Genomic DNA, 14,927 nt, shown 5'->3' on the forward strand with positions numbered 1-14,927 from the left:
ACTTGGAATAACCAATGCTGAGATACCATCTTAGTTATAATGTTTGGATTTATCTGGCATATTAAAAATACTTTCAATGACATTTATCCATCCTAACTGAATGGCAACGAAATTGATGGAGACTGAGTGAGTATTGTGAGTGTATTATTTATATATATAGCAGTTTAGTTTGCCTACAAGAATTTCTGCGGCTCATTTGTCAGTGAGGCATGAAAAATGGGAACCAATATTTGATTTCCCATAATAATACTAAAAAAGTAAATTGGCGTTCCCCTTGAATTATTGGATGTAAATTGAAATAAATTATTTCTTCTGAGTACATAACAAGATATTTAAATAATAAAAATCACAAAAATTGATATTTGATTGTTCTGAACATATGTCTAATGCAAGAGACTATAGTGCTTGTTGGCAGTATGGAGGTCCATTATATAAAAAGTTTTTTTTCCAGATAATCCAAATATCAAAAAATCCGCAAAGCTATTTATTATTCAGACTTTCCTGCTTTCTATCGCCTGCTTGTAGAACTATTTGCTATAAAACCAATTCGTAGTTTGATAGAGCGCGCCTTCGCTTTGTATCGTTTCAGGTTAAAGTAGTGTTGCCTCACGCCTCTGCATTTGTGATTTTGTTAATAACCTGGTGTTACCTTTGTTGTTCTGTTTTATAAATTTTCACACTTAGTTTAAGTAAAATACTGAAATGGATGATGAGCAAGAAACTTACAAGCTCTGGAGGATTAGAAAAACAGTAATGCAATTGTGTCACGATCGTGGTTATCTAGTAACACAAGATGAATTGGACCAAACATTAGATCAATTTAAAGAACAGTTTGGAAACAAACCAAGTGAAAAAAGACCTGCGAGGGGAGATTTAATTGTGCTTGTTGCCCACAATGATGATCCAACAGATCAGATGTTCGTCTTCTTTCCAGATGAACCAAAAATCGGTATAAAAACTATTAAAACGTATTGTCAGAGGATGCAAGAAGAAAACATTCACAGAGCTATAATTGTCGTCCAGCAAGGTATGACTCCATCTGCTAAACAATCTCTAGTTGATATGGCACCCAAATATATATTAGAACAGTTCCTTGAATCAGAATTGTTAATAAACATAACTGAACATGAATTAGTCCCAGAGCATGTTGTTCTAACACCAGAGGAAAAACAAGAATTGTTAGCTAGATACAAGTTGAAGGAAAATCAATTGATGAGAATCCAAGCTGGTGATCCTGTAGCAAGGTATTTTGGACTGAAGAGAGGACAGTGTGTCAAAATTATTAGGTCTTCTGAAACGGCTGGAAGATATATTTCATACAGACTAGTTTGCTGATGGTGTGTAATTGTAAGATTTTATTTACTACTTTTATAAGATACTTTCTAAAAACCGTGTTCTTGTTTAAAGTTTGATCCTCTCATCTCATTGATTAAATAAAATCCAAGAATTTCTGGTTTAGAAAAAATGTAAGTACGTTGTCTATCTTAAAATACTGTCGAAAGTTTTGATATTTTTGTAAAATAGCTGGTTATTTATAATTTAACATATATATATACATTTATATGTAAACGTTGTTTTGTCTCATTTCAAACATTATTTTAAAGCTTTTTGAAAACTATAAAATTTAATCTGTAAAATATAAATTTAACAATTAATACTTCTAGGGAAATGTCATTCGTCGTTTCTTTTAACATCTTACATTGAATTCTTACGTTTAAAACAATATCTTTGGGTAGACTGGTTAGAAACATTCAAAGTTAACAGTTTTAAATACAGCTTCTGTAATCGCATAGAATGTCGTATTGTCGGCGATGAAGATAATATGTCTTGATACTGATAGGTCAAGGTACATTGCATATTTTTATGAAAAGGTTGATTCAGTTATTACATCAGATAAAAGATAGAATATTAAAATGGTTCTAAAAGTGATTGTAGTTTTATTTTTCTTGAATTATATTCTAGCACAAGAACCCTGTACAGTAATAAATGTAAAGACGGACCTTATTGTAAAGGACGTAGTAAATGTGATTTATATGATGGATGAGAAATGTGATTCTTGTTACCATGAAGCAAAATAGTAAGTATAGCGAAACCAATTGAAGCCTAATAAGAAACAAAAGATGAATATAAAATTAACTTTTTTATTAAGCTTTCCTTGTTAACATTACCTTCTATGAACCGTACTTCATTTAATGAAATTCCTGTTGTGAAAATATTTCGTTTGGGCGCTAGTAAATTAAATGCATAAAAAAAAGATGTGTAATGACCGCTTTTTTGACTAACGAGTTCCATTGGTATTAATTTTCCTATGGACATGCTTGTCAAGTGATGATAAAACTTTACTAGAATATGACGACATGCACTTGTGCAAAAAAGACAGGATCAGAGAACATCGATAACTTCATTTCACAACTAAGGAAAGAAGTGTATGAAGCGTAAGATAAAACTACATGAAATTATCCCTCTACTAATCGCCATGAATATGAATACTTCCTATTTCTTTTTTAAAAAATTACATGCCAACAAGTCAACCTAAACGGCAATTCTAGTGAGCGAGAAAGCAAAGTATGAAAAATAAATCATGCGATCTCTGTGATGGGTGCGAATCGTGAAATCTGGCCGATTCAACTATTCCCCTTAATAACTTCGTAAAATTGAAAGTTATGCTGGAAATTCGATTACAAATCGAGAAATGGTATCAGCAGGACAAGTACCTGGCGGAAATATGAGATAAGACAGCTGGAACGGACTCCATGGTTTGTAAACCATATCCTTAAAAAGCATTAAAAACAATAATTTTAATATCACCCTAATTACCTGCTTCATATGGTTCAATAATGTTTATAGTTTTTAAATTAGAATCCCATTAGCTGTTAAATTATTCAAATACGCATTTCTGCTACACTCCTTTCTATTTTGTTCCGAAACCCACACTTTTCAATCAATAGAAATCCCTTCCTCCTTGATGATTGCACAGACGAACGGCATCCGAAAGTGAAAGAACGCAGGCGGATACTGCCTTACACTCCTTACTTTTCGAAGGTAGTGTATTTTGAACCTTTTCACTGAAAACTTTTAGTTTCAAAAAGGCTTAATCTTCACTTTTTTTAGATATGGATGAACGATATGGGAGTTTTTAGGCCTAATTTTTTAAAAATATTCTCTGTACTTTTAGAAGTTCAAATCAATTAGACTGTAAAATTTCATTTTAAATAATAATTTTTAAATGATATTTAGTTTACCAACACTTCAATCAGATATGTTGTCTCGAGGAATAGTTATTAATCCAGTGATAGCTATTAACTCTAAACCTGTAAAAGTATCAACTCTAGCACCAGGAATTTCTGTTGATTCAGGAAGGATTTGGTCAGCTTTAGGTCAACATAACAGTCACGTTTTTATCGTAGACAGGTAGTTAAGTTAAATAAATTAGTTGTTTTACTCATATATATAAATTTAATATGCATTATATACATAAAACAGGATCTGTACATTTTCAAAAAATAAAAGTAGTACAATTTCAATGGTAGATGCAACAGATTGGCATACGAGGTAATAATGCCTTGGTCACTATTCAAACTTCCATTTGTAAAAGCAGCTATTCTCTCGACATACCATTCTGATCCCTGCGGTGCCTGCTCCTCTTCTGTTCCGGGACCATCCCTACAAGAGAAGGTTTGTACTTAAACAATCCAATCTAATAGGTATGTAAATTGTAAAAGTTAAATCTTTTCTCAAGAAATGAACAAAATAACTCTACCTCCCCTTTATTATTGTTATTATTTTTTGCTTTTCTTTAGCCGACAGCTAAATTGGGGACATCCGCTTGTATATTTTGATCATTATTTGCTACTCAGAAATATGGATCATCATAAGCAATTTGCAATATAGCTTCTTCTTTTTTATTAAAATGAGATTTACATTTTTTAGTTTTGAAAAAATATTTATAACCAACACTCTTAGGAAATTACATTTTAAAATCAGTTGAAAATGTGATTTTTGAAAACCATTAAGTTTTGCTTATGCTTCTCTCGATTTTTTTTTTTAACTGAAATATATTTCTTTAAAATGAATATTTTAACCCGAAAGACTTATTTACCTTGAAGGAAATTAAAGTGTTGCCGAAATTTTGTCTACATTTTCAACCGAAATAACATAATGATGTGGAATGTTTTTACAGTATCCAGTGTAAGCAATTCAGAGTTTCTTAGTTCGAGATAATACATTTATGAATCTCGGCAATTTTTCTAACGAGCTATGTTCAATTTTCAACTATTCTATTAGGAGATCAATTCTATCTATTTTTTTAACATGAACTTCCCTTAGTTACGACTTGAACTTGGGTTTAATTGTTGTGATTGGGTAAGTCAAACTTATAGCTCAATACTTTGATTGGACTAAAGTATAAGCGTCTTTTACAGTATACTCCGTTTTTCTTTACTTTATCATTTTCTTTACACACATTCTTTAATTAACAGATTTGATCAACTTTCAGGATAACATTGATGGAACCGCAGTTATACAATATCCAGCAATAAAAGGGAAACAATTACTCAATAAAGCATTAATTTCAGAAGATGATAATATTATACCAATGAGAATCATATACAAACAACCACATACTCATCGTGGGGATCCAAAGATCTACGAACACATAGAAATACTAGCCGGTGACCCGTCGTATCATTACCATCCAGAAGATGAAAAGGAAGATTTTTTTCTGACTGAACTAAATCAAGAAATAAAAAGTAATAATCTTTCTAAAACTAAAACAGATGAACTAGTATCAGTTAATCCAGTTAATGAGAACAACGATCACAGTGAACTGATTGCGAAAAACTCCCATCAAAAGAATGAAACTATGAATAAAGATAGATTATGGTCACATTATTTTAAAATTCTGTATTGGATTCCTCATGTTTAGAAGTTCTAATAAAAAGTAATGAAAAGTAAAAAATATATAATCGCAACACTCAACGATTTCAATAAAATTTTGGTATTAGTCATTATAGTTCTCCTTTAATCAAAGCAAGAAATTTTCTGATCTAATTTGACTTCGGATTCCCTTAAAGGAAATGTCCTGCAAGATATGATTGCCTACTAGTGACCATAAAATGTATTTAGATTTATAATGTAACTTTTTAAAACTTTTAAGCAGATATCTCTGACTGTAGCTTCTATCCTCTAAACACAACGTGATTTTTTAAAGGTTACCTAAAATTTTTAGATAGCATCCCAAAATCAGCCAGTAAAAAAGAAGATCGAACACGAAAGTCAAGATATATATATATCATGAGAAAATGGGTAACATGTTGGTTACCAAAGCAGCACAATAATATCGGAGAAAACGCACTTCGCTTAAAATAAAATTTTTGTTTTTATAATACACTTCGTTTTGTTTTTTAAAATTTAATCAATTTATGTATGTCATTACTATTGGTTATTACTAAAGGCTATTCAAAACCAGAGCTAAAAAATTTGCAATATCTGGAAAAAATTGGTGCCCGATTTTAATATACCTCTTTGTCAACACTCAGCAACAATCCATATGTCAAAGTGGTTGAGAATTAATCTGATTCAGATTCGTCTTCCTCTTCGGCGGATGATTCCTCACATGAAGAACAGCTAGAAGATGAAGTGGTAGTGTCTGAATCTAATTCAGAATCTTCTGTATCATCGGAACTGATTAAATGAAAAAAAAAAAAGAAAAAAGTAATTACTGAATGTGAAATATAAATTGAAATTTACATTCCTAAAAGAAAGCACTTCTTGCAAATGATTTACTTAAAGAATCCTTGTTTATATTATAATTAATTAAACCTCTGTTGCATTCTAATACTATGCAATTTGAGGCAGAAAGGATACCTTAGCTTTAGCCGGTAGATAAAATTTTGGATAACCAAGCGAATAGTCATAAAATTTAAGAGCACTTACACTATGCAGGAGCAAGGTAGATATCATTCAAACTCCAAATAATAAGACAATTAATACTTCCTACAATAATCGAGATTTCATCATATTACATTTTTCATTTAACAAGAACCTCGGACCCATGTATTTCTTTTAATTCATCGGTAAAAGATCATTTCAAAATAGACATGGTATTTATTATGAAAAGGAAAGACATCAGATCAGATTAGATTTCAACGTATATAACCCGGACCTAAATCCAGATGCCTGCCTTTAGATTTTCTCTTCCTAGGAGTTCACTCCATTGATTGAAATGCTGCCTGTTACAGTGAACTCTGTCCCCGGTAACCGTCGGTGCACGAAAAAACTGTCAGTACCATTGTCCTCAGATGTTGAGGCGCCTTAATTTTAAATATGTATGGCAGAAATTACCCCTTGCTAGCGAATAACACTTACCCAACAGTTATATTGTCAATTTTCATAGTCATCTGATGAGTCATTCTATCTAGTTCTTCTTTTTCAACCATTAATGCAACAGCTTCAAGAGTTTCTAGATCTAATCTAATATCATTCTTACAAAGTTTTGCCTAAAAAAGGAATATATTTTAGGCTTAATTTAGCTTTATATAATATATAAAATATACATATATAATAATAAAATATAATATATAATAATAACTATAATAAAATAAACTAAACTGAACTCCAACAGACAGGTAGATAGATATTAATCATTCAATTCCAACGTTGAGCAACAAATTTACCTCTTTGAAATACTGCATTAAATGAATTATCCTTTTTTCCGAAATCTTTTGCAACCAAATACAATAATCAGTGATAAATAATTGATTTAATAAATAGCGTGGTTCGCTTGCGTTAAATAATTTGTGAATTTCAATTAAGCATTTTAAAATCTGCCTTCGACCTAAAGCATAATGAAATGGAATTTTTAAGTAGTTTCTGTTGAAACGAGTTGTGTGCAATTCTAACTATAATTGTTTATATACCTAATTTCAATATATTTAATGTATCCTCCATAACAGTTGTACTTAAGATCCAGTTACGATGTAGTGGGTATATTAACGATCTTCTGATACAGGCAACTTTCACATCCTTCATACACTCGAAACTCTAGGACATAAACATTATTTAAATATATATATAACATAAAGTTATACTAGTTTAAGAAACTCATTACTAAATTAAAACAAATTTCGACGATTTAATCCCTACTAGTACTCTAACAATAAATGGTGTGCAACAAAATACTGCCTCCAAATATAAACGTTTCTGTCTCAAATATGCAAAATTTATTTCATACTAGAAATTTTTATTGATACTTAATTTTAACTTATATCGGCTGGTGGTGTTAACGATTAAGGTTTAGGTACCTCCTCTAACCCCTATATGTTGCTCACAAACAAAATAAGCTAGCAGGCTTGCCCGCACAATGAGATTAAAATTATAAAATCGTTTGAAACGTTTACGCAATATTAATAGGAAAAGGTAAATCATACAACTATTGTGGTTGATTAGATTTTTTCACCTGAGAGAGGAAGGATCACTTCCTAATAGAACTTGGACTTATAAATGTTTTTTAGAGGAATATTTCAAGATGCAAGCGATTTTATAGAACTTAACATCTTGTCTGGAGTACAAATTTAGGGAATTTAGGGCCTAGATGCTTTTTAAGGGACACAATTTTCAATATACTACACTAATGTAGAAGATGTTTGTAACATATTATGAAAGAAAAACTGTAAGAGAAATCTCAGGAAGGTTAGAGCAAGAGCAATATATAGCCTTTTTTATCGGCCACAATTTCTTAAGAGGTAGTAATAAAAAGGGCCAGTGGAGTGACAAGATCTTCTATTGGTGCTTAAAAAGTTGGACTTGCTTATCTACCCTTAAAGCTCTAATATTGGGCGTAATTGGTTGGATCAAGAAAGTATGGATTGAAACGAGCTTTTTTCCAATCCGGAACTAGACATTTCTGAGTTGTGCAAATCTTTTTCAAACATACGTTGCTGGTGCCTTTTTAAATGTTTTAAATTTCTCATAATTTCTGTAGACTTTAGAGAGTCTGAAGTAAACAGGGGGTTGACCCGTCAGAAAGTCTCCTATTGTCATTCTATCTTACTATGTAAATGGTTAAGATCGCTTAAAAACAAATACTTAAGAAAGAGCTCAAATATTATTGATAGTGTTAAGTTGAAATTAACTTATATCTGCTATCTGTAATATTTTTATTTATACACTCCGACAAATTAGAAGTAATCTTTAACATTTGTACCTTGCTGAATTTTTAAGTTAATTAAAGAAACAGAACTTAATGATAATATTGTTGAAATAAAGGACATGGAAGTTAGACAGTTATGTATTAGTACAAAGAATGGAAAGAATTACGTTTAAACTTAATTAAATTATGCAAAAGATGAAGTGGTCAAAAACTACATCGGTGAAAAATTGTAAATAACTAACTACCTGCAACCATGATAAAGTAGAGCTAAGTTTGTTTATTGTCCATGCAGACTCAACGGTTGATTCACCAAGAGTTGTTCTGTGATTGTAAGCGTATGCGTACAAAATATCAACCAACGAAAGCAATGCAATTCTCCTTTCTTTAGAATCTATTAAATAATCTTTATTTCCTAATGTTTTCAAATACTCTCTTTCTTCATCAGTCAATACCACTAAAATATAAATACATAACATGATTACTTTAAACAGGACTATAACTTTATTATTTCGAAAACAACTTTTCTACATTATTGCAAGCAGTTTTTAATTTACCTTCTTTCTTAATTAAAATATTATTTTCCCAAGGAGGGTCATAATCCAACAACTCTCCTAAACCTTGAGGTTCCATCATATCCGCCATATAATGTTCTTCGCTAAATTTCATTTGTTCTTCAGCTTCACGAAGCAAACATCTTTCATTTGTAGGTGTTTTTTCAACTTCTTTCAAGTCCAACACTTCATAAAACTCCATCTAAAATTATACCGATTTTATCAATCAAAAATCAATTTAGGAAAAGTAATTTACTAAATCAATGAAAATGAATCTACTAACGCGCAACTCTCTTCCCATTCCTTGAGTTTTATTTGCAAAGCCATATTTCGGAAGATCAAAACTATCTTCTTCTAAAATTTCCTGCTCTAAATACCAGTCTTCACCATCTTCCGAGCAACTTTCAGGATCAGAAGATTGCACAACTGAAACAGAAGCAGATTTAATACACAATTGTTTTACAGTGACTAAAGTAACAAGGTATAGATTTCTATTATCAGGAAAATTGTGAGAAAATATTTTTTACTTTTCTAACTCACAACAGGTTTTCTAGTTAGTTTTAAGATAAAAATCTTGTGAAGCTGAAGTTTACGTTACTTGATGGATATAGAAAATATTAATTTCTAAGACATTATTTTACGTTACAATGTTTTGACAAGAGTATTTTTGCACGGTTGTCAAAACTGTTGATTTCTAGTTAAAAGCTGATTGTTAACGTCCTAAACATTATTAATAATCACTCTTATCAAACCTTCACACATTTGAATATCAGGCCTAGCTTGATGTTTTTTTGTAGGTGCTAACAATTTTCCTATCAAATCTAAATCCTCAAAATGCTGGTTTTCATCCATTTTCTTCAGAATAAATGTAAATTCTCCTTTATCACTATCATATTTTCCTGTCTGGTTTTCATCATCAACAAGCTCTCCTGGCAAATGTAACCTGCATAAAAATTAGAATATAGAAATAATTTCCACCAGTTTTCACTATTTAGTAATTGATACTTCATTCCTACCTTAAATAATATGGAGATGAGTAAAAAAATATTAAATTACGATTAACGACTAATTCAGTTTTAGCAATATTAGCTAAAGGTGCTCTAATAACAAGACAGATTTCTCTTTCGGTTTGAGAAAGATTAAAATTAGGGGTCAACATATTTGCTTTTTCATTAACAACTGAATACTATTTCGCACAAATATAGTTCACACAGCCAAAAAGTGGTTGTTGTTGTTACCTACCTAGTACCTACAACTACATGGCTAGGTTAAGCTGACAAATTAGTGATGGGCTACTTGAGCGGACACGGTCCACTGGAATGAATCCAATGGTGGAACGGATTGATTCAAAACCCACTTTAAAAAAAAAGTGATTCCGCCCAAAAAATGAAGGCAAATTAAAATGAAAATAATTAATATGAAGTTACTTAGATGTTACACTAAAATACAATTTTTAACTGACATGAGTCGTTCATTTAGGGGTTACTGACATATTCTAACTCGTAAAATCAACACACACCATCATAAAAATCCTGGCAAGGAAAAATAATGATGCTTGGTGGGGGCATTAGTTCCAAGAATTTTTAGAGGATAATCAATAATTATAAAACAATATTTATTTCTTTATTTATTTTGTTTATTTTCAACACCATGTGTAAGGTCTAATGTTGATTTGAACGGAAAATAAAGTAGACATTCATTTACTAATTTTTTTCTAAAAAAAGTGAAGTTGTTATTAGAAAATTATTTCTGAAGAATGAGAGCGTAAATTATTTTAATTTAACAGAAAATAACCCCTATAATAATACTACATAATGAAGATCATTTATTAAAAAGAAAACTTATAGTACACATTTGCACGTGAATAACCTTCCTCACTTAGTAAGCCAGCAAGTGCTGAGTTCCAGAGTGAATTGTCGTACGTGATAGGACCATTAGTGGAGTAGAATTAGTAAATCATTTTGAACTAAACTTATAAACTTTTTTCAAGAAAATTGAAAGCAGAATGGCTTAGTGTATTTGAAAATAAGTTTTCTTGAAACTCAAAAGTCTAACGTTTATAGTAGTATCACAATAGTGAGAATTAAATTTGAATATATGTATTTACTGATGTTTGAATGAAGTTTTTTTTTCTTTTTTGGTAAATGTAAAGAATAGCGCCCGGAGGTGTGGTCTAATTCGAAGTGATTCTGATTCGCTGTTACCATATAACCCGCCAAATTCAAATGTAAATATAAAAATATTTCTTTATTTTATATTTACATTTTAATCTCTCGGGTTATAAGGTAACAGCGAATCAGAATCACATTACCAAAATTAAGTTTGATAACTCTTAACCTTCCTAATTGTTTATCATTTAACATAATTGACTCAAGTCGTAAGAAGATATGTTCTTTAACTATATTTTTTAAAGTGTTTATGATCTTTTTCACCCCAAACTATAAATTATAAAAGTTATGCTTACTTAGTCTGAATATTACAGTTGCACACTGTTAATTGCAAAACTAGTTTTTTTATTTTATGTATTCTAGTTTTTGATCTGCAAGCAGTTAGCTACATTTCGGAGGCTGTAGTCCCATTCGTACCGTACGTTGGCGAGAAGTTTTCGTTTATGTAGCCCAGATCTAAACCGTATTGAAAAATCTATGGAACGAGTTGTCAAGACGAATTAAGAGACATCCAACGGTCCAACATTAGCAGATTCGCTTCGGGAATTAAGGGTTGCGCTAACGGAAGAATATGAAAATATCCCTCAGGAAATTATTCAAATTCTTTTTAGGTCAATGCTCCGTCGAATGCAAGCTGTAATAAACGCAAGAGGCGTGTAAATAAAACACACCCTATTAATTGGTAAATTAACATTTTGTTAATTTCAAATTACTTAATTTTTTTTTTTTTTTAGAATACCACTTGTTATTATTTACCTTTAATATTTCTAAGTAAAGATACTTATAAAAAAAGTGGCCTGTTATTTATTCTAAAAGTATGTAGAAACAAATAAACAAATAACAAATTGATTGGAAATAAGAACACATACTGAAGGGTGGCCACTTTTTTTGCCTCAGTCAGTGAATATTGAGGTCGATGAGTTACCCAATAAACGTGCAAAAGTACATTTGCATGCTACCTAGCGGCGATTTATGGAACTACACTTTTTCTGTAGTTCCTGCAACCGCCACTAGAAAGCACAGTATTCACTGTCGCTGTATTAAATGATGCAATTCTCCACTTTCACTTTCTTTTAAGACATTACTCAGTAAACCCTTAATTTTAATTGCATTAAATAATGTTGATTTTAGAATTTATTACCGCTGATACCGGAGAGGTCTTTGCGTGTCTATTTATTAAAAAAACCCAAGTAAAATAAAACGTATAACATCTATCCAATGAACATAAACATATTTTGTTAGTAATTAAATAATAAAATAAGTATTATGTAGTTATATTTAATACGCATGTTTTTTTGACATTCTACCAACATAGTTCATTGTGATTGTATGGTAGTCACGTACAGGTCTAGAGAGTCACCAAAAAGATTAAATGTGAGTATAAGGTATAGATCTGTTGAGTTGCTATGATGATGATTAAAAGTTGCATGTTTTATTTGTAAAATAAAAACGTTAAACCAAGCTATAATATTTATTTATTAACAAAATAATCTGTTTCAAATGTTTGTAAAGAGTCAATAAAAATGTATTGTAATAATGTGTATATTCTTAAAAAATAAAAAAGCAATTAATAATTTTATTAAAATTGTATGTATTTTTCCTATTAATGTGACAAAATTGAAATATAACAAATAGAAACAATAATATTGTATTCATTTCCCAAAATGAGGGTGGAAATAAGAAGAAAGTGTAAGGAAAACCTAAAAATAAGGTTATAAATGGCCGTAAGAGCCTAGACTAGAGAAGGGAAGAAGTAAAACTAACTTACCATTTTGAGTATTGAGATAAAAGAAGAAGGGTTCTGGAAAAATGTTCGTATAAACAGTGATTGTACCGCTTCCTGGGTGAGAAGGATGAACTAAAGTTGATTTGTTACTCATTTTTTTCATTTTCTTTGAATTACTCTTTCTCTGTGTTTTTTTTAAATAAGGCATTATGGCAATTAGATGGCATTAGGTAAGTGTTAATTAATGATACCGGAAGTGAGATAAAATAAGTTTTTTTCTGTTGAGAAAAATGCAAAAACGTTTTTTCATTGTCGAGTGTTCAAAAATACATGCAGGCTATATAAGTCAGAAATTAGCAGGGTGGGCGGGCGTTTCAAAAACTTTTATTACAATGGTTTCTATGATACAATTATATGATAAAGATGTTAGATAAACATTCCTGATTCTTTACGAGAGAAATGTGTTAGACTAGATAAAATAAAAATATACAGCTCAATTTTTTTATTAGATGGTTACTTTGATACAATTTATGATAAGGATGTTAGATAAACATTCGTGATTCTTTAAAGGAAAGAAGTGAATGTTAGACTAGATAAAATATGTTTGGATTGACGAGCGACAAAGTGATCTGTTCCCCTACATCACTCAAGTCGTACTGAAGAAAATTTGTTGTCGATATATAAAAAGGCTACATCAATGCTATCTGTGGTTATTTTAGGAACTACTATAATAAATTTTCTTGTTAAGTTGCGCTCTTTGACGGATTTTTTAAGAACTAATTTTAATTTTTTACTTTTTCGATCTTTCGTGCTCTCTGACGGATTTTTTAAGAACTAATTTTACTTTTTTACTTTTTCGATCTTTCGCGTTCTCTGACGGATTTTCAAAGAACTAATTTTAATTTTTTACTTTTTCAATCTTTCGCGTTCTCTGATGGATTTTTTAAGAACTAATTTTTTAATTTTTTACTTTTTCAATCTTTCGCGTTCTCTGATGGATTTTTTAAGAACTAATTTTTTAATTTTTCAACTTTTCAATTTTTTGCGTTCTCTGACGAATTTTTTTAGAACTAATTTTTTATATATTTTTAAAATTACTTCTATTTTCTTTCTCTTTTTTAGTTTTAAACGTTTTTTAGCGCTCCTTTTTGAATTTTAAAACTGTCCGGTAGGACAGTTGTATTAGGGTTTTATTATATTAAAAAAAAGAAGAATTTAAATACTAATTCTATGTAAAAAAAATAGGTATGCAGAGAATTTTTTTTTGTAATTTAAGGTTTTTATTTTTCTACTAAGCTTACATTATTTTTATAAAAGTTGAAAATTCATTAACTGTAAGTAAATATATATTTTTTAGTTATTGATTCATAACAAAAGTTGCTTTTACATTTTCGTTGGATGTTTTCTCAACGACTTTTTCATTTCAACTTCATTTGATGAACTGTTTTGCAGATAGTAGTACTTACAGGGTTGGCTTTTTCAATCTGAAAATCATCATTTTTCAATGAAATAAAGTTTTTATAAGATTTGATTTCGAAATAAAAAATGTTCTATCCAAAAAAAATGCAAATGATAACTCAACCGTTTCTAAAGGTACATTTTTATCTTACTTATTCCTTATTAAAGGAAAAATTATAAATTAGAAAATAAAAATTAAATTGAATTTTTTAAACGGATCAGTTTTTTGAATGAACTGGAAGCATTATAAACCATTGTGCAGTAAATTTGAACTTGAATTACTTCTTCGTTGCAATCTTACTTTTGAACTAAACTTGTTCTAGCGAAGTTCACTTACTACCATAAATTTATAAATCACTGGGTTATTTAGTTTTTTGTAACCAAAAACAACAATTTTTCATTTAATTTTTATAGAAAAAGTTCAATTTTGTCCAAAATTATTTAATTTTAGTTATAAAAGCTACAGAAATACATATAACATGTATAACTGGTCATAAAGCATTTTGCATAAAAGTTAAATAAATAAAAATAAATGATTTTAAAGAACCTAACCTGTTTATTCCTTGAATATGAAATGTGTACATAGTATATTTCCAAAAAATACACATATGATTTAACATTAGATTAATTAGATTGAAAAATTTAAATCTTCCATTATAATTCACTTTTTAATTCTACTATCTTCTTACTTTTTTCATGAAAATGATAAAAAAATGACTAGCTCGACTAAAAATTGAATTTTTAATCAAAATAAAACTACTTTTAACAATAATTAAAACTTATCTTTTCCAGATACAATGGGAAAAATTTATTTTTCTGGAAAAAGTTTCAGTTTCTGCTGTAATACGTAATGTACATACAACATTTCCACAGGC

General features: G+C 29.9%; 3 protein-coding genes across 4 annotated transcripts; 2 read left to right on the top strand and 1 right to left on the bottom strand.

Moving 5' to 3' along the window:
- Positions 1-563: 563 nt before the first annotated feature.
- On the top strand, positions 564-1,929 carry Polr2E (DNA-directed RNA polymerases I, II, and III subunit Rpb5). The gene has a single exon (XM_074117975.1). The coding sequence runs from the start codon at positions 703-705 to the stop codon at positions 1,333-1,335; it is 633 nt and encodes a 210-aa protein (XP_073974076.1). The 5' UTR covers positions 564-702; the 3' UTR covers positions 1,336-1,929.
- Positions 1,914-4,991, top strand: LOC141449001 (uncharacterized). The gene is made up of 4 exons (XM_074117974.1): positions 1,914-2,077; positions 3,238-3,411; positions 3,531-3,675; positions 4,496-4,991. The coding sequence occupies exons 1-4, from the start codon at positions 1,914-1,916 to the stop codon at positions 4,922-4,924; spliced, it is 912 nt and encodes a 303-aa protein (XP_073974075.1). The 3' UTR covers positions 4,925-4,991.
- Positions 3,434-10,219, bottom strand: LOC141449000 (protein SHQ1 homolog). 2 transcript variants are annotated; one of them, XM_074117972.1, is made up of 10 exons: positions 9,943-10,219; positions 9,453-9,643; positions 8,984-9,126; positions 8,704-8,902; positions 8,395-8,603; positions 6,918-7,041; positions 6,675-6,835; positions 6,367-6,497; positions 5,520-5,682; positions 3,434-3,663 (listed from the first exon to the last, which is right to left on the bottom strand). In XM_074117972.1, the coding sequence occupies exons 2-9, from the start codon at positions 9,550-9,552 to the stop codon at positions 5,568-5,570; spliced, it is 1,182 nt and encodes a 393-aa protein (XP_073974073.1). In that variant the 5' UTR covers positions 9,553-9,643; positions 9,943-10,219; the 3' UTR covers positions 3,434-3,663; positions 5,520-5,567. The 2 variants fall into 2 exon arrangements, with proteins under 2 accessions (XP_073974073.1, XP_073974072.1); XM_074117971.1 differs by having other exon boundaries at positions 9,717-10,007.
- Positions 10,220-14,927: the final 4,708 nt, after the last annotated feature.

This window comes from Rhodnius prolixus, unplaced genomic scaffold, assembly GCF_049639745.1.
Source record: "Rhodnius prolixus isolate KJV_2025 unplaced genomic scaffold, Rpr scaffold_2, whole genome shotgun sequence".
NCBI lineage: Eukaryota > Metazoa > Arthropoda > Insecta > Hemiptera > Reduviidae > Rhodnius > Rhodnius prolixus.